The sequence below is a fragment of the Falco rusticolus genome, chromosome 11 (assembly GCF_015220075.1).
Source record: "Falco rusticolus isolate bFalRus1 chromosome 11, bFalRus1.pri, whole genome shotgun sequence".
NCBI classification, from domain to species: domain Eukaryota; kingdom Metazoa; phylum Chordata; class Aves; order Falconiformes; family Falconidae; genus Falco; species Falco rusticolus.
This window is the reverse complement of record NC_051197.1, coordinates 16,828,006-16,848,328: the sequence shown is the minus strand read 5'-3', so window position 1 is coordinate 16,848,328 and position 20,323 is coordinate 16,828,006. Positions and strand designations below refer to the sequence as shown.

The 20,323-nt window shown below is 37.9% G+C and overlaps 1 protein-coding gene across 4 annotated transcripts in view; it reads left to right on the top strand.

Annotated features, from left to right (window-relative positions):
• Window positions 1-20,323, top strand: part of COL24A1 (collagen type XXIV alpha 1 chain) — a 147,537-nt gene that overhangs the window by 122,038 nt on the left and 5,176 nt on the right. Inside the window, exons 46-59 of one of the 4 annotated variants that reach the window (XR_005106781.1) lie at window positions 1,392-1,409; window positions 1,998-2,051; window positions 3,729-3,836; window positions 6,328-6,435; window positions 7,956-8,063; window positions 8,151-8,204; window positions 8,498-8,560; window positions 9,560-9,613; window positions 11,193-11,228; window positions 17,113-17,148; window positions 17,240-17,266; window positions 18,192-18,210; window positions 18,365-18,430; window positions 19,181-19,349. Coding sequence is in view for 3 of the 4 variants with exons in the window: in XM_037404530.1 (XP_037260427.1) it covers window positions 1,392-1,409; window positions 1,998-2,051; window positions 3,729-3,836; window positions 6,328-6,435; window positions 7,956-8,063; window positions 8,151-8,204; window positions 8,498-8,560; window positions 9,560-9,613; window positions 11,193-11,228; window positions 17,113-17,148; window positions 17,240-17,266; window positions 18,365-18,430; window positions 19,181-19,349 (901 nt within the window). In the remaining variant the exon portion in view is untranslated. The other 3 variants (XM_037404530.1, XM_037404531.1, XM_037404532.1) reach the window with 3 other exon arrangements.

Sequence of the window (20,323 nt, the reverse complement as noted above, 5' to 3'; positions counted from 1 at the left end):
TACTTTTTTTTTTTTTTTTTTACTGTTCACTGACTATCCTTGGAAAATTGTTATATAAGGCTAAAACACAGTGTCTGGGTTTCCTTTTCATACCTGAAGGGACAATAAAAAGATAAAATGGAAAATTGCATAATGATCTGGGATAGTAAATATGTCTTATTTGATAGGTTTTACTTTGGAGTACTATAAAGCATTATGGGAGGCTTTTTTCGAAACATTTGAGTGATATTCAGTTATACCCTTAAATGGAGTTCTTGTGGCAAACTAGCTCTCGTTGACACCCAGGATTTTACTGCTTTGAATTGTAAATTAAGCCTCCCGGTACTACACTGTACTGAATTTTCGGAGACCTCGAAGTAAGGAATTTGCTACAGAATAGTAGAGGAGTTACAACAGAACAAGTAATGGAAAAGACCAAAGTCTAAATATTTTCCTCTACAAATAATAGCTCATCTTGGTGGTGTGTTGAATATTGCCAAAAGTATTTCGTATTCTCCCATAGAGTGAATTTCATTAACTTCTGAGATTTCAGAAGATGTAGGCTAAAAGATTTCTTACAATACCAACTGCCATTGCAGCTTAAATGAGATACTTTTTCTGAGAAGTTCCATAGCACAACTCTGTTAGAGTTTCAAAATTTTCTAGGTAAATACAAGAATCTGTAATAGATTAGGAAGGGGGAGCAACAGAAAGCAAAGATGATGTGAAGACATTGTCAGCATGTACTTTAGCCATGTGCTTAGATATATTGCCTTTGACAAACTGCTCACAGCACAGGATGAAATCAGTCATTCCTCTGTCTTTCCCTTGGAGAATGTTTTCTTTGTGTTGGAAATACCCCTCAGATTAAAACTGCCGTTTGCAAATATGGAACCAATATCCAGCCTGGAGCAACCCACAAGAGCCTAAAGATTTACACAAAAATGTTAATAGTGAAAACATTCATATAGTTTAACTCCAGTGGCATGACTGGTGATGCTATAGCAAGCCTTACAAAGCCAATCCCATAAACAGCAACGCTGAATTGTCTGGGTTTACTTTATATGCATTCAGAAATGTTAATGAAAACAATATAAAGTTCTTTGAATATACACATTCCAGTTCTGATTAGTGGACTTTTTTTATGCCTTTCTTAACAAAAAGGCATTAAATTAAGGAATAGAACCAAAAAATGCTGATTTTATCATATTTACATTAATTATAAAACATTTACACTTACAATGACCTTAGCTTTTTCACTTGATTTCATGTTATGTAATACTGCAGCACAGCAGTTTAGTACTGCTTTTGCTTTGAGAACACTGTTTAAGATAATTAATACAGAAAATCTTGGAAGCCTTTTTCTGCTTGATCTCTGCTAACAAGTGTTATTCCTGTCCCTGCTGCCCAAGTGGTTGTATCTTTTAGAGGTAGGTGCTTGGCCTCCTGTGTCACTAAGCCACTTACAAGAATGTTATCTGCTATTATCTAACTAAATGTCAATCAGTTTTCTAAGATTACAGATTCCTAGGTCAGTCAAGAAAAAAAAAATAGTCTGGTTTTAAGTAAATTTTGTCTTTTGTGTACGTCTTAGATAAAAAGAATGTTCCCATATGTGACACTATTGTTTTCTAATATTCTCTTCCATATACACTCAGTGCATCTATATTGCCTACTTTTCGTGGCTTACTTTCTTAAAAGGTATGGGAAGTGCTGTAAAAGCATGCTTCCTTACAGAGGTGTGGCTGATGGAGGAGAAACTGCCAGATTCGTAGTGAAAAACTTTTTATGCCTGTTGTTGAAAAAGTTCTATACCAATTTGGGAAAAGGAAAAAAAAATACAATTCTACAAAAAATGTATTTACTTTTACTTAAAAAACTTTCTGCTGTCTCCTGAAATAATCTGGTCCAAAGCCTAGGCAATGTGAACGTGCATACTAGAGGGGAACAATTCTCAGCTCTTCTTAGGGGATTGAGTTTAAGACTTTTGACAGTTCACAAGTATTTGTGACTTTTAGGGACCTGCAGGGAAGAAAGGAGCAACGGGTCAGGCAGGCAAACCTGGAATTCCTGTAAGTAACAAAATTCTACAGTCTACCTTCAGGTTATAAAACAAAGGAAATAATAACTAATAAAACCAAAACTGAGTCATGCCAGTGGTACTAGAAAATCTTACGCTCACTCTACAATCCATTCCACTCACTCTGTGCTCACTTCTTATTATCCAGGAAGTGTAAAGGAACCTCTGTGAAAATAAGAGTAATTTTTGAAACTGAAATTATACTGAATTGTACTCAGTCACTCAGCACATGGAGGTGAAATGCAGCTAATATAACAAGGTCCTTCCCGCTTGTAAGGTTACATAGATCATTTTTGCTGGTGGCTTGTAGTCCGTGTGCAAGTTATCTCATTATGTTGCACAGAGCTGTACTACTGTTCACTCCTGGCTCCCATCAGTTCTTTGAACATCTGCAGCCTACAGAAGCCTGGATCCTTATGTCTGTGATGGATATGTCTGGCAGATCCCTTGAGGTTTTCCCCTTTCTCTTGCTTGCCCTGAGCTGAAATTTTTACTGTTCTTTCTTGAGTTACTGTAGAGAAGCTAACTTGCATCCCTTCCTCGGGGATAAGAAAGAGCAGGAAACAGTAGGTGTTCTGTAAACATAACCAAGGACAAAATGCATCAAGGCTATTTTGGTCTCCTAATAAATAGTACCACACAAGCACATATTGTAAATAACTTTTATACTATCCCACATCAAAACATTGTCAGTAACCAGAGAAATGCAGCTGCTTCACAGAGCTTGTACCTGCTGGGCAGAGTGTGAGGACAGCCTTTTAAAGGCAAGGACCTGTGTGTCTTTTGTAAATACTCAGCTCTTTCCTTTGGAGGACTGCAGAGAGTCTATCATTCAGCAGACAAAGGAAAAGAGGGAAAGGCAAGACATACAGAGAAGTGAGGAGAAGACAATAAAACTAAAACTTGAGGAAGTTTCAAAGCATATCCCAAGTGCAAGATACTTCAGCAACCAAAAGTTAGAAATAAGATTAAAATGGCATGCTGCTTATATTCTATATGGTTGTTGTTAACTACAATTTTTCAAACAAGATGTGTTGTAGTTTACATATTTTAAATTTATGAGAAAAGCTTTCATACAGAAATAATTGCAGAACTCAAAGCGCCTTAAGATAGTGTATGTCGGTCTAAAGCGAAATAATTGTGAAGAAGCTGATCACTGTTACTCTGGTTGATGTGATATGAGACTTTTTCATCCAAGTATAGCAACAGTTAGCACAAACTTGCCTTATTAGAAGTTTGTATTTTAGATATGTTAAAATTTGAACAGCATAAATTTGAGAATGTACAATACAGAGTACCTAGTAAAATGAAGGCTGAAAGGTACATGGTTGGATTTTCTGCAGGGATAAATAGATGAATTTATTGTGTCTCCTTGTTTCATTTTAAGACTCAACACTTTTAGCCATCTTCCAGGCCTGACACGCAGAGGAGTCAGCCCCATGGTTTCAGCTGAAGTTGCTCATATCCCACAACACAGCAAGTCTAAGATTAAGCCAGTAGCATTTCAAACCATACATCCTAACTCAGAGCTCCCTCTACAAGTATTCAGTTGTGTCACTAGGCCTGTTACTACATAACGTTTAGGAAATGCTGTGACTGGGATCTAGTTCTGTGATGGTGAAAATGAAGGGAGCCAACAGTGCTATGTTTGATTTGAAATTGTTTCAAGGGAAAACCAGGGCCAGCAGGGCAGAAAGGAGCAGTTGGGTACCCTGGACCAGATGGCATTCCTGGGAATCCTGGCAAGGCCGGGCTGTCAGGGAAGCCTGGCCCTAAGGTAAGTTGCTTTCCATATTGCCCCTCTTTATGTCATCTTGCACTACAGATTTTCTAAGGTTAGGGTATTTAAATGGAAGGAACTGTTCTCAGATCTTGAGCGTCTTGAAAATTAAACCAATTCTTTTGTTCTCGTTCTGTTTTGCTCCTGATGTTCTGGCCAGGATGTGAAGTTAGCATAAGGGAGGTGTGCTGGGAGAACTGTTTCATTAGCGTATGTTAGTAGTAACTACAGCTAAGACAAAATGCTTTCTTAATCAGAGAAGCCTCATAGTTCTGTTCCTGAAAATGAGCCAGAGGCCCCAACTGCAACTGTTGCCTCTCAGGCTCTGAGATAATCCCACGTTTTCCTTATTGTCTTTGAATTTGTAACCTATGTCTCTCTACCTAAGATATCTGAAGATTTGCCCAAAACCAGTGAAAAAGGGTACTAGGTATCCGAGGTGCCTGGAAGCATACTTGGAAACAGGGTTTCTCCCTATCTGTTCTTTGCAGTGGGTCAAGGGTGGTGATCTGCTGCTTCTGGGAGCAGAGAGGAGGGAGAAAATCCCTTTAATTTTTCTCATTGCTGAAAGTCTTATCACTTTGATTTCAAGGATGGTATTTCTTAGTATTTCTAGTTAGATGGACCGTAATTGTTATAAAAGGGCGGCAAGTTAGTTTTGATGTTCAGAGGTAATCAAGGTGCTGCATGAGGCACTGTTACAAGTATAAATTTTCTATCTGGTTGAAAAAAGAAAAAATTAAACAAGTTACCCGTAGGGGGCAGATGGACCCTATTTGAGCCTCTCCAGTTGCAGATAATGTCCTACTGAACCTCTTCCAAGTATTTAAATTTCTCTGGAGTTGGATTTAGTAGTATCACCTCAAAGAATTCTCACATTTTTACCTTTCCACTCAAAATGTCATCTTTCATATTAAAAAAGACTTTATTACTTCATGTTAACAATATATAGCAGCATTACAAGTTGTAATAGAGAGGCTTGTAACTGATTTTTGCCACAATTAATAAAAAGAAGAGAACTTTTGCTATGTAAATTTCAGTCCATCAGACTATAAGCCACAATACCTTATTCAAAAGCCCTGAAAATCAAATTTAATATAAAAACCCTGCTTCCTGTAACCCTTCCATTTCTATGAATGCTTAACTGAATGTCATATGAAATAAGGAAGGTGTGTGTGTATGTATATATATATATTTCTACTAAATGACCTCACAGAAATATTAACTTGGATGGTAGCAAATTTCCATTTTATATTTTTTAACATGTTAAAATTGGCTTAGCTCCATGTGCTCAGTAACATGTTTTTTCATTAAAAGTAGTTGCTTTTTTTATTGTCTGATGTTCTCATACATTTTCATAACAACTATTCTTATCTTTCTTCTTTTCTTACAAGTTATTGTATATGAATCCCTACAAAGTATACATAACCATGCTAATCAGCGTGTCTGAAATTTTTAAATAAGCATGTTGAACTTTGAATGTTTTTGTGGGAAGGTAGTCTCATTTTGTTTCTTGATGCGGACTTCCTTCTTCTTGGAAAAATGAATATCAACTGTATGTGTGAATATCAACTGTATTTTCAGCCCACCTGTAATGAATGAATTCAGCACCTTCTTTTCATCAGAAGGAGCTCCTCATCGTAAGCTCAGAATCCTCAGACATCACACAACACTCATCCAGAACCATCTCAAGGATTCATCTTCTATAATTCATGGAAATTAGTGCTCTCTTCCTGGGCATTTCAAAACAGAATTAGAAAAGAATTAAATAGGGATCAGAACTATAGGCTATTAAGCTGAACGTGAAAATTTTCGGGTGCTAAATATATAAACATATAAACTGTGATTCCCTGTGGAAGGTAAAAACACTCATTGGTGTGCCCATGAGTGCTTCCATATATATTTGAATGCACAATTACTGTGGAAAGAAGATTGCTTACAGTTTCTAGATCACTGGTACCTAAGCTGGTGGTCCAACTGGACACTATTCTCTTTAGGAGGGTGCTAATAGGGAAGTTGCCTTGCATAAGCCCAAAGAGGCAATTGATTCTCTTGAATGTTCTCATAAGTCTTTCAAGGTCTAGGCAGGTGATCCTACACAAATGACATCTGGATATATTTAGGATAGGACAGAACAAGGTTTAAGATGAGCACTGAATGAATAACTGCAATGGGCTGTGGCATCATTAGCATTTGCTTTGCTGACTATCAGTGACTTGTTAAATTATAACAGCTTGACTCCATAGAAACATCAATCCACCCCACCATTACATCACATGTAGCTTTGTTGCTAAGTATGATAGGGGTTTGCTTTTGGAATATTAGGAGAAATCCAGATGATGATGATGATCATTGTCTTCCCATATATTTTGATGTAATATCAATGTGTGTGGCTATGACTGGTTTTATGTTAGATGCCTGTTTTAGCATACAATGAAAAACATGCTTGGATGTTCTGCTTGTAATCAATTATTTTCAATTTATTAAGGGTAATAAAGGAAACTCAGGCTTACAAGGTCTGGCAGGTTATCCTGGAGCTCGAGGTCCCAAGGGATTGCCAGGCATGCCAGGGCCCAGGGGAGCACCAGGACTCAAGGTACACACATGGGATCTTGTTGTACGAGTACAGTATTACTGATACTGCTTAGTCTTCATACTGTGTCCAGTGATGGTGGAACCACCATGCTACTGATAATCATATGAGCAACTGACATCAAAACTTAACTTGAAGACTGCAAGTTGTGCTGACCTCATTTATATAAACTGTAATTTGAAAACAGAGGTCCCGTCCATCTGGATGCTCTTCTTCAACTCCAGAAGTCATTCAAAACACTTTGTATTTATTCACTCAAAGCTTTAGGGCCAAACGTTTCCTGACTTTTTAAACTTAGGTAAATACTGGTTTAGATGATTTGAACATCTAAGCAATATATTAGCACAGAAGTACTGTAATTTCAAGCCTAAATCCCAATTTTGGGGGCTAACAAGCATGTCTGGGATGTCATAGGACTTAAACTGTTCTTGTTCAGTCCTGTCAGAAAGAAAGAAATCTAAGAGTGCTCTGTTTTCCAGGCAGTTCCAGGTACCTGACATCAGCATATCCTCATATTAATTAGACTAATTTCAGTGGTAAAAGAAGAAAAGGGTTGGAAAAATTACAGATAATTTTCTTCATTTAGAATAGGATTTTTCATAGAATAGGATTTTTCATGTAAAATCATGATGTGTAGTGCGCTCTGAGATTTTATTGGTAAACACTTGTTTAAAACCTTAAGACACTTGAAGGCAGGGAGGGTTGGGAGCAGAAATATTGTCTTTGTTATCTTTTTAGAAAACGTTCCAGTATAAACTCTATTCAGTATTTGTAGTGTTCATTGCCAGTGCTCCCAGTCTGGATTTTACTCCTTTGTCTAGACAATGAGCCGTAGGAGGTAGTTCCTGCTCAGAAGCACTTGCAATCTGAAAATGACAGGGAATAGATGAGGTGAGGGAAAACTGTTACCCCATAGTGCAAAATAAGAGTAAAGAGTGGACACACTGTGTCAGGCCAAAGTCTGTCTTTGTTAGAGCAGAAAGCTAACACCTGGGAAAGAGCGTAAGCGCAAAGCAAGCATGAAAGGTGTATATTCACAGCCTTAATTGCAGCTTGGTAACCCGAGCTAGACATGTTTTCTATGTATTTGATAGTCTTCAGAGGATTGCCCTTGCATGAACTTGTCTAGTTTCCATTTGAATCAATGTAAACTTTTAGTCTAATAGCAAGGAGTTCCACAACTATACTATGCCTTGCTCAGAGGTTCACTTCTTAAATCTACTTCTAACCTGCCTGTTCTGTATTTCGTTTTGTGAATTTTAGTGCTTGCACTGGGAGATGCCATACTGGAAATGATCCAACATGGATGGGATTTGTATGTTTCCAAGTCAAGGAATAGTCAAGTCACATTTGCATTTTAGTGAATGTACAATTGTTGAAAGCATTCTTGATCGAAATAAAATAAATGGAGTAGGTCTATTTCTTAATGAGAAAGCATGTTCCATACTTCTTCCAGAAAACTTATCTTTATTAAAATTATGGCAGTTATAAATGGAAAGCATATGTTATCTTCCTATTAACAGGGTGAAAATGGGCTTCTGGGTCATCCAGGAAAGCGAGGCAAAAGGGGCCTTCCAGGATCACAAGGTGACCAAGGACCAGCAGGAGACACTGGACTGAAAGGACAGACTGTACGTAATCGCAGCTGTTGATGCAAAACAAGTAGTCCAAGAGTTACCAATGTGAAATAATAGTAAGAGTACCTGCTCCTATTACAGGGAGAAGATGGAGATCGAGGTTTAATGGGGTTTCAAGGATTCCCAGGTCCAAAAGTATGTGTTCGTCTTTTCTGTTAGATCTTAAGCCATTTACAGGGTGAGAACATTCAGAAAGTATAGAATTAATTAGCTTTAACAATATTTGTTTAAAATCTATATGAACTGTTGGAACATTTTAGGGAGAACTGTGTACTCTGTGTCCAAGGATGAACATTCTGAGTCAGTGCGCTTGGTGTTTTCACTGTTACTACTCATAGAAATTATCTTACTTTCACTGATTACAAGAGATTGAAACAAGTGGATACCTAATGTCCGTGTTTGTTTAAACTGTTCCTTTGCATTTGCAGGGTCCTGCAGGGGACATTGGCTTAGTTGGAATTCTGGGCCCAAAAGGTCCAACAGGCCATGTTGTAAGTGTTTCACTCCATGAAAGAGATTGTCAGGATGGCTTGCAAGTGGCACGTCTTTAATTTAGGGAATCATCTTTTTCTTGTTAACAAGCCCGGAACCCTCTGACCAAACCTTTTTCTCTGAGACTATGACTCCACTAGAAGCCCTTTGCTTGTACTGCAACACTCAACGCTCTGCTGATTGCAAGATATACAAGCAGAGCTGTGCTCTTAATCTTGAAGGAGAAAAGAAGCTCTGCTGACAAAGTGCGGCTTTCGTAGTCTAATTTAATCTACACAAGTATCTTTATTGCTGTCATATCTATCTCTGTTGGGACTGAACTCTGTCTTCTTACTGGCAATAATGCTGGTTGTATCACTGTGTCCTACAACAAAAGAAAAAAGGGTCAAATTTTGCCTGCAGTAAGACAGAGTGGTGCTCAGGCATTATTGATTAATACGTTGTCTTTTTTTAATACATATTTTCTTTGCCATCACAGAACTGAATTAGTTCAGTTAACCAGATGCAGAGCAGCAGCTTTAGGGGCTGTTGTTATAACAAATTTCTTCTAAACATTCCTCTACAAGATAAACCTGGAAATGAGCAGTTTGCTCTAAAATGAAATGGAACAGGAAAGTAACATTTCAGCAGCGCTTACTGGCAGCCTTACAAGAGTACCTGTGGGCAATAATATAGCGCAAGATACAATTAATTGTAGCTCAATAAATATGTGGTCTTTTGTAATCAGAGCACTGAAGTTTCCACTGTTCTTAGTTCATCAGCTTTCACATGAAAGAATGTGTGTGGGCTTTCCAAGCACAGCTATTACTAATTATTGAAATAATTGCCTTGCTGATTTTGTAGCAATGTGCACTCAGTTTTAAGAAAGAGACTATCACCATGATCTTTTGGATATTTGCCGGGGCTGTGTGCTGAACAACTTTAAACCAGGACACCTCATGACAATTCTTTTAATTTCGAAAACATGGTGGACTAATAAATTCTTTGGTTTTTTACAGGGATATATTGGCCCTATTGGCCAAGAAGGCCTAACAGGCCCAACTGGAAGGCCTGTAAGTTTCGTTTTCCTTTTGCATAATTTGGTTATTTCACCTACCTTTATTTTCAACAATCTGTTTTGCAACTAGCAACCTTCTCATTTTTCTATTTGCAAATTGCAACTAGCAGGACCATCCTCATGTTATACCATGCTGGTAAGCTAATGTATGTGACTCCAGCATGTGTAATACAAAGAAGAAAAAAATGACAAAAGAGTCATTGCAATGGCCTTCTAAGTACAGTACACAGGGGGCAGACCTACAGGAGCAGTGGGCTAGTCAAGGTGTAAAACAGCACGTAGTAACTACCACCTGGATATCTTTCTCAGCCTTAGGTCTGAAACATATCTAAAGAGTATCCGCACTCGGTGTCAATATAGTTTATTTTTTTCATGTGTTGTTTGGGCTGAACTGTCCAGAGCACCCCTCCAGGCACACTGGGAAAGCCAAGCCCTTGTTGGGGTGTGTTCCAGGTGTTGTTGAGGTCCCTGTTACAACTTGAACATCTTTTGGCTTTTCTGACAACCTTCAGTGCACCCCAGGTTCCCTGCGGTGGGGGAGTTCTGACCTCATACCTGTTCCCATCCCCTGTTGCACTCCCTGTGCCAGACAGAGCGGTGTTCTGCCAGGACACCCTCTGGCTCATCTCTGCAGACTACCCAGCTATGTAAGGTAGTTTTAGAAGCTCTTTGTACCACCCAAGTTCCTCTGTCTGATCAAGACTTGGAGTGAATGAAAATGTCTGAAAACTGAAATAATAATAAAAATAACAGGAATATAGAATAAAAGTAATAAATACAAATACTTAAAAGTGAAAAAGAAAGGAGAAGGGAAATGTTCCTTATATAATTAGACTATTCTTTCCACTTGTTGGGAAAAAGACAGTACTTTCAGTCTTGCTGCACTCTTTAATCCCAGTCAGGAGGAAGACTTTACAGTTGCGTATACTTGTACGAAAGCTTGTTATGGCAAACTATTACATTCAATATGAAGTCTATTACCATAAAGAAAGCATTACAGTTGAAGATTACTTCTGTGTTATGAAATGCTACCATCAAGATGCAAAATAATTCCAGAGAAGGATTGTAAGATTGTCTTCGGAAACACAGTTTAAGTGCAAAATAGCTAAAAATGCCATGGAGACAGAAAAACAGCGTCTAATCTGAATGTGAGAGGAAAACTAATGGGGTAATAAAACCACATATATGTAACCAATGGATATCTTCAGTGATGGAGACTACAGAGTTGTGGTTTTGACTCTTAGGATGGTGAAGCACTGATGTATTACAGTGGATCAGATCGTGGAAAATACAGCTGATTGACAAGGAGAACACTGACATTTAAAATTACTGAGAAAAAACATTTACAATCCTAAGAAAACAACAGCTTTCCACATACAGGAATTACAAGATGTTTTTAAATAATTTAGTTTTCTAATAGTACAGGAAAATTGAAGCCTCAGAGTAGTAAATACTTCCATAGATGAGACTGGACTTTCCATGTGAGCGGTATAACTCTTGTGGATATTAATTTGCTTATTTCAGCCCTAGGTGGCTAGAAAGCATACCGGGTTAACAGCTTCTCTTTCTTACAGGGACCAAGAGGTGAAAAGGGCACAAGGGGTGAAATGGTAAGATGAAACAACTTTTGTGCTTTCAGTTTTTTGGCTGTGTAAAAACTATTCCTGTGTTACACGGAATACGCTCTTGCATGTTCTGAATGGCAGACAGTCGTATTGTGCTCCTGGAGAGCACTGGCCAAGAAAGCTGATAGCATAAGTCAAAAGTCTGACCTCTCGTTCAGGTTGACTTATGTGGGTATGCCCGGTGGGTGTATGCTGTCAGGCAGCATGACCCTGATCATATAACTGTCACATACTTCAAATCTGTCCCAGTTCAGATATAAAAGAAAAATCCTTTGTCATGTTTCTTGTCAATGCTCCAGTGCCTCACAGCACAGCATGCATACACATGTTCATACATCTATACCATCTTGTCTAGAGAGGGAGAAGTTCAGGAGAAGCCTAGAACTGAGGGTGGGTGTCTATGCTGTGTATGCCAGCTGTAGTACCAGTAGGCAGCATTAATAATTGGTTATGAAGTTGCTGTCTTTCATTTTTCGTTAAGAATATTACATTAGGTTTTGTACATTAATAAATATTTTATTTTATTTAAAAGTTGTGTTCGAGCTAGTCTCCAGTTAATTATGGCTTTGTGAAAAGCCATTGAAGTATCATATTTACAGTAAATATGAATGCAATGATAGTTGATACCTACGACATTACTTTATATGGCAGGTTAATAATTAGGTCCTTTTCCAGCAACTAACTAATGTGATCTTGTTCCTGTTGCTCCTACCCTGCCTTTCACCAAACCTCACTAAAATAATTTAGTTTATCTTGTATTTTGTTTTTGGCAGCTATCTGTGTACAATTCTAACCTAGCTACCTTATGGAAGTTCTGAAAAAAAACCAGAAATACTCAAAACTGCTTAAAGAATTAAGGCTTGGAAGGCAGCTTGCTGTATGGGTCTTGGGGAACTTTCCTCTTTGATTCTAATGCTCTTGTGGCAATTGCTACCTCAGAAGAGGAGGAAAAAGAGTTCCTTAATTCGTGCTGATATTAAACATCTTAACTGTCTTTTTGTACTGTTTGTTCATAAGAATTGTTATGACGGCATAGAGCTAAAAATGCTGACCCTTGAAAAAGAAAAATAAAAAAACATCCAAAATGGTGAACAAGAAACACCTGTTTCCATTATTGGTGCTGGTGTTTAAGAAGTTATTTCCTGCATATGTTATTGAATTCATCAAGATGAGTTAATCTCCTGAGACTGTCTTCAGAAGAAGAATGTTTGATTTTAAATCATACACAGTGGCATTACTTTATATTATGTAGCCAAGAAAAGGATTTATTTCCAACTATTTTCAGATACAAAAGAGAAAAAAATATTTTCATTTATCTGTGTACTCTGACCTTGAATTTATGCCTTTAAAATTTATATTGGCATTCTTCCTAGAATCACAAAGATTTTAACTTTTTTGTAGCAGTCCCAAGTTTTAGTTACAGTTTTTAGTCTGTCAGGGATACAGTGTTCACTACTAGAAAGAAATGACCTTTTATCCCCTGAAAAACATGGAATGTAAAATCATGTCTCCTTATTGAGGTCAGTGGTGAACAAATGTTCAGATCCTGTACACTATTTCTGGAGAAAAATTGATAAAGTCAGAAACAGTTTGTTAAAAAAAAAATATTCAATATTATTTTTCAATTCAAAATGTTCATTTCACTGTGATTGAAACATTTAAAAAACATGGAATACATTTTGGAATATTGATTCAGAATTCTGACAATTCTGAAAGTGTGTTCTCATTGTCTTAATTTTTTATTTCATGGCATGTCACATAATGAATTATAATATAGAGTCATAGGATAATCCAGGTTGTAAGGGATCTCAAGGCATTTCTAGGCCAACCTCCTGTTTAAAAGAGTCAGCTCCGAAATCAGACCACATTGCTCAGGGATTTATTCAGCTGGGTCTTGAAGACTTCCAGGGGTGGAGATAGGATAATCTCTCGGCAATCTGTTGCAGTGTATGTCTTTCCCATTATCATCTTTATCTTAGATTTACAATCATTAATGGCAGCTGTTACACTGTATTGTGCATCTGACTATTATATTGTGGGATGTTATTAGGCTTTACCCATTACCAGATATCAGATAACACCAAAATGACAAAAGTGATTGGGGAAAGATGAACATTAAAAGGTTTTGTTAAAAAGACTTTCTGTTTCTTGGAAAATTTCAAAAGTCATGGAAAATGTGGAAGCCTTGGGATTGCTTATGTTTTCAAAGTTAAGCGTATGTATCATTGCCTGTAAAATCAGGGCCTTACAATATTAGAACAAGATCAGGGTTTTGGCCTTTGAACTTCTGTACTAGTAATCAGATTGGGTGATTAAAGAATTAGAGCACACTAAAACTTACTGTTCAAGTCTCTGCTTTTGTTGTTATGAACTGGAATTACACTTTTCTCACTTAAATTCTAATGTGATCAAAGGGTAAATTAAGTAGATTTGTAAAGGTAATCCTGTACATTCCAGTAAAACATTTAGCAATTAACTTAATCCATGAAAAGTGTAATTTAACCTTATTTTGCTGCTCTGCAACAGAAAGAAAGAACATTTATAATGTCTCTACAGGTTTTTCACTGTACTCTGTGCAGTTTCATTATATTTTAAAGGCTTGTAAAGTTAATTGATATACCCCTCTGAACTTCTAATGCATTTAAAAAATGTTGTATCCCCAAAGTAGCTCACTATATTTAACAAAGAGCATTCAATATTCACCTTTTTTTCATAGGGGTTTTATTGGCAAGGAGACTGTGAATCAAGAAAAATCACATTCCTGTTTTGCAAATACCTTAAATTCACGGAACAGAGCAGGTCTTGATTTTTCAGTTCTCTCAGAACTATTTCAGTTCTATCTCAGAAACCACTATAAATTGTTCTTGTCCCAAGACTCTTTGAGTCTTAAAATTGTGACACATGCCAAGAACATAGAATATTAACTGAAGCATTCAGTCATCTGAAAAATCCACTGGAATGTCTAAATCTCAGCACGCAGAACAAGGACATCTATTCAGCAGAGAGCAGTGGTTACTTAGGGACAAACTGTTGAAGACTTTGTGCCTTGCCTTGCCTTAGTGTTTGCATAATTGAGTCCTGAACCAAGATAAACAGATATATCCGTGAACTGCCAAATTCATTTCTCAAGTTTTCTTTTTCACACTTTCTCTTTCATTTTATACTAAACATACTTCACCAAGCGCAATCAGACAGTCCAGTAATATATCCATATGGGACTGAAGGTATCCTGCAGCAGCCTAACAGCAGCTGAGTTGCAGATCTGATGAATTAAATGTGGAGGTCAGCCCTCTCAGCTGGCATACAACAAGGTAGCTCTGCAAAACCCAGCTGATTTGCAACAGCTGAGGGGCTACCCCAAAACAGTGAATGTCATCTCTGCAAACTCATCTCTCATCAGTTTTTTAATAATGAATAACAACAATAATATTTTATGCCTATTTAATAGTAATAGGATTTCAAAGAAAATTTAAAGCTGGGCTATAATCAAACTCGGAAGAGTAAAAGGCAGCAAGGTACTTGCCACAGAACCCACAGTGATTTCTATACTACTGTATATGCTAAACTGACTTTTTTTTTCTTTTTTTTTTTTTTCATTTTCCAACATCATTCATTAATGCCTTTATAAAATATCTGTAAATATGTAAAAGATGGCTTAGAGTGCCTTCTATTGGTGTAAGTGGATGAAACAAATAAATAGGGTTAGGATTTATCAGTTGAAAAGCTGGCAATATTTACAGTCCCTAGAGCTCATGCCATTGAGATCCTCTTAGTCAAGTCCATCTCTCTAAACACCCTGAAATCACTTCTGTTTTTCTCCTCTATTCTCCAAAGAACATGGGTAAAGCATGGCTCTTGGCCTCAAAGCTGTTTGCAGTCCCTCAGCACAGCCTTGTTGGTAGAGACCTGGTGCTAGGAGTTATGTGATGGCCCTCGCTTTTCACACCCTTCATAATCCAGCAGCTGAGCCTCTCTGGCAGGACCAGGGCAGGTGACAGGCAGGACCAGGGCAGGTGACAGGCAGGACCCTTCACGTGTGCAGCTGTAGAGGTTATTGTAACGCCTGACCGATGCATTCCCCAGCAGCTACCATGTCCTCTGCCGTACAAATATGTCTAGAGGCAGTAAGAAACACCGCTGGTATTCTCCTAAGAACTGACAAATTTGGAGCCTCAGTGACTTAAGTAAATCGCTCCTATCTGCTTTGAGAACCTTTGTTAAAATACATGTGTATTAATGTTAGATTGAACCTGGCCTTTCTTTAACCATTTCCCGCTACCCTTGCTGGTGGCAGCTTGAAGCACAGCCCAAGTTCACCAGTTGTAGCATGCAGTGGCACTCACACAGGTCTTGCTGTGAAATCTCACAGCAGGAATACTTCTTACTACCATGTTAAGTGACTTACAACTTAATACCTCTTTGACTAGATCAGTTTTGCAGTATTTGTCAGCATGACCATGTCAGATAAGATTATTTCTCTTTTGGCAGAGACTTTGTACTAGTGTGACCATACTGGTGTAAGAGGGCTTTTGCTGGAACAGCTTATTGTGCTTGAATAATTGGTACAAGAAACACTAGCTAAAGAATGTTTTGCTTAAATTAACTCAGTTATGTTAAAAGGTTTTACTAATACGTGGTGCAGGTTGGCCTATGCCTTTCATTCCTTTTTCGTCTCTTTTGCTCGTATCAAGGCACTGCCATCTGTTCTTTTCCTTGTCATTGTTCTTGCTATTGTTCATATTACAGCAGCTCCTAGAGGCTTGAGTATATAGACTGAAGGTGAGAATCTAACAGAGACACAAGTATCACTGTATATTAATAAATATTCATAATCATTCCATCTTAATGTGAATAGTTGCTCAAAGAAAAGATAATTCATATGCAATTATTGTTTTGGGGGAGGGCCCGTGTCCAATCCTAAGGCAACCCTAAAACTTAGGTTTAAGACTATGTACATTTTGGCCACATAAGCCTTTGTATGACTTCTGTTGTTCCCTTAATATAAAAAGTCCTTGAATAAACAAGTAACCAGCAACCCAGCAATACTAACAGGAACATTCACATGTTAACAAAGCATGGTACTTTGACAATAGCAACTAGTCATAGAATCACAGAACGTTGGAAGGGGCCTCTGGAGATCATCTAGTCCAACCCCCTGCTAAAGCAGGTTCACCTAGGACAGGTTGCACACAATTGCATCCAGGTGGGTTTTGAATGTCTCCAGAGAAGGAGGCTCCACAACCTCCCTGGGCAGCCTCTTCCAGTGCTCTGTCACCTTCAAGGTGAAGAAGTTCTTCCTCATATTTATTCAGGTGGCACTTCTTGTGTTGCAGTTTGTGCCCATTGCCTCTTGTCCTGTCACTGGGCTACACTGAAAAGAGCCCAGCCCCATCCTCTTGACACTCGCCCTTAAGATATTTGTAGACATTTATAAGATCCCTTCTCAGTCTTCTCCAGGCTCAACAGGCCCAGCCCTCTCAGCCTTTCCTCATAAAAGAGTTGGCTCCAGTCCTCCCCGTCATCTTCGTAGCCTTCTGCCAGACCCTCTTCAGCAGTTCCCTGTCCCTCTTGAACTGGGGAGCCCAGGACTGGACACAGCACTCCAGTTGCTGCCTCACCACAGCAGAGTAGAAGGGGAGGATCAGCTCCCTTGACCTTCTGGCCAGCTCTTCCTAATGCACCCCAGGATCCCACTGGCCTTCTTGGCCACCAGAGCACACTGCTGCTTCAGGGGTAATTTAATAATCTACAGCTTTACCAAAACCAGTATCACATCTTCTTCATTGTACATATTGTGGCATTTTGTGATTTAAAAAAATACATAAATGTGAAAGCCGAGGTGTTCATCTGTAACCATTGTGTTTTCCAGGGGCCTCAGGGACCTCAGGGCCATCCAGGGCCACCTGTAAGTGCATAAAAAAATATGTATTCTTCTATAGTGATTGCATTATATAAACTTACAAAGCACTTAATATCTGGTTTATCCCACTTTTCAGGGACCACCTGGACCACCAGGACCAAGAGTAAGTTCTGTAGCAACCGTAACCTGCAACACAGTCCTTTTTTGAAAGTGAAAGTAGCAGGATCCTCTTGAAATGCATTGCTTGTTCCATCACTGCACATGAAATGCAAATACATTTTTTTACAACTTCCATCACTACAGCACTACATTTTTTGAGTGCTCCATCTTACACTGTCAGTTCTGTTCTGCCACGCTGCTGAGCCCTCACCAGGCAGCGCTCGGGGACATGCTCATACTTTTGACATGGGTTAACTCCACCATACTCTAAAAGGTTTTTCTCTTGTGTTTGAACACTCTGAAAGACAGCAACAGAAAATCTTGTGCTATTTCTGGCCCAGGTGTTCTATACATATATACGTGTGCGCACATACACACACACAGATTTAGTTTGTTAAGCGATTGTGCCAGTTAGGACAGACTCAATTGCTGAAGTGTCGTAAAGCTGCAATGATATGTATCGTCTGAGAAAAAACTGCAAGAGCTAGATGCTTATGTGGGTGACTTAATTCTTCAAAAATAAGCAAACCTGATGTCTGGGTCTGATATATATGTCACACGAAGTGGAGAGAATGCAGATACACAAGCAATGGGCTTTCTTCATCAGAGGCTAGTTTATCTGTCTTAGTATTTGTTCATGCGTCATGAGGACTACTTTGATCAGTCAGCTGCCGATGGCTAATTGAGATATTCTTTGTGTGCTTCTCTCTGTAAAGGAATAACACCTTTCACATGTACCTGGATTGGTTTTCTTAAGTATATAAATTAAATGGCTGGGAGGAATAAGTTGGGATATTAGTCTGTAACAACTATTATAGTATCTTTTTTCCAGGTTCCAGGAGTATAAGCATTAAATTGTGTATGGGGGTACTAATAAAAATCAAATATGCTTTTTCTGTATGCTTGTTTGCATTCTTTGGAAATGAAAGGGAGGATCCTATTTTAAAAGTAAGTGTTTACAATTAATTACTTTCTAAAGTGATAAAATAACAAAGCTATCATGTATGTTGCTCTAGTGCTTCAAAGAATTTAATACCTGCATTTTAGAATATTCCTGTTCATCTTTTTATATTCTGAAAAATCTTCTTTGGGTATTTTTTAGAAGCAAGTGGACATCGATGCTGCTGTTCAAGCTTTGATTGAGTCGAATGCTGCACTGCAGATGGAGGTAATATATATCAGTGTACTTTACACTGTCATACAGGGTATGCAAGTATAATTACATTTTTTGACGACAGAATAGAGCTTCTTTACAAAGACTTAATTTTAAATGAATCATGGATAGCAAGTAATTACTGTAGAATAGGATTAAACATGCTGGGTTTTATAGGATAAAGTTGAAATGAATTTAAGAAAAACACCAGAGATCCTACCTTTTTGTCATGATTGGCAGTAATGGAAATTTACTGGCCATCACCCATAACAGACTGTGTCTGTTCATCCATAGATGATGACAGTGGCATTTAGGCCTTGATTCAAAAAATACTGACATATATGCAACTGTGTGGTCCTACTGATTGCAAGAAAATTCCCTACATGGGTGAAGTCAAGTACATTTGCATATATTTTCTAGGTTTAGCCTAAGAGTATATGTCACCATTCAATATCTGAAACGGCTGTGTGTACTTTAAAAATGCACTATTTTTTTTTCTTTTTTTTCCTGTATCCACATTTTTATGTCAACATGTCATAATGACATATTTGCATGGTCTTAATCTGCCTGTAATTTCACTGTTATTATAATTTTAATAAAATGTACTAATTTGTTTATTGGAATATGTTATTCTTACCGTTTTGTATGGCTGATTGCATGCATTATAAATACTTTGCTTCTGTCTGGCTATTCAATGGCCATTTGACTTTTACTATTGTTGCGATACTTCTTTGTGGTAACGCATTTGCTAATGGCCCTTGGCAGAAATACCAGAATACTGAAGTAACTTTACTAGATCACGGTACAGAGATATTCAAAACGCTGCACTACCTTAGCAATTTACTGCACAGCATCAAGAACCCTCTTGGCACACGGGATAACCCAGCACGCATCTGCAGGGATTTGCTTCACTGTGAACGTAAAGTGTCAGATGGTAAGTGTCCACTTTCATTAAACCTTTAACACAGCTAGGCTTTGAAATGTGTTGCTTCCAAATGTTACTTTCTACATTAAAATTCTAATGTGTAGATTTAAAAATTATATTCTGCTACAGTGTGTCTGTCAGAGCTATCTATATTTAAGATAAAAATCCTGAATTTTAAAGATGAAAGTATGTGGCTATCTAATCGAGACAGATTATATATATAAGTAAACAAAAATGTCCAGAAAATTTGAAGCAGAATCCAATTTTGTGATTAAAAGTTTCCCAAGTATTTACAGATAAATGAATTTTGTGTGGATCAGATTCTAAATTCCTAATGAGAAAATCATATACAATACACTATTGCTGTCAGATACACTGACAGTAGTTGTATCCCAGAAGATCCTGAATCAGTATTTCAAATCCAAGATAATTATTTAAACCTGTAATGTCAATACTGTGACATAATTCAGTTTCTGAGTGGCTAATAAAATAATAGATACCTGTAAATATCCCTATTATTAAGTATTAGGGTTAACAAGCAAAGGAGAAAATGGGAAATAAAGTTAGATGTTACAGGGAAATTGCTGTTCTATGGCATATATAAGGGTGGATCAATTCTTTAATACTCTCCTAGAGATGAGCCTAATCCACATTAGAACTGTGCTCTCCTAAATAAATCTGTCCTTTAGGGCCACGAAGGTCACTGACACAGTCCTCACTTCAGAGGATTACACACACCCATATAAATTGTAGAGCACAGGCTCACCCATATTTAACCATAAATTAAGGGAAGCTAAATCCTGATATAATTTGTGTATGTCCAGTTTCTTTTATTGGACCAAATTCCATGGATTCACAATGGTAAATACTCATTGCCATCACTAGGATATGCCATGTAGAAGTGTCTGATGGGAGAAAGTGGAGAAAGAAAGGATCGTCAAGATACTATGAGAGCAAGAGAATGCAGATTGGTATTTTACATT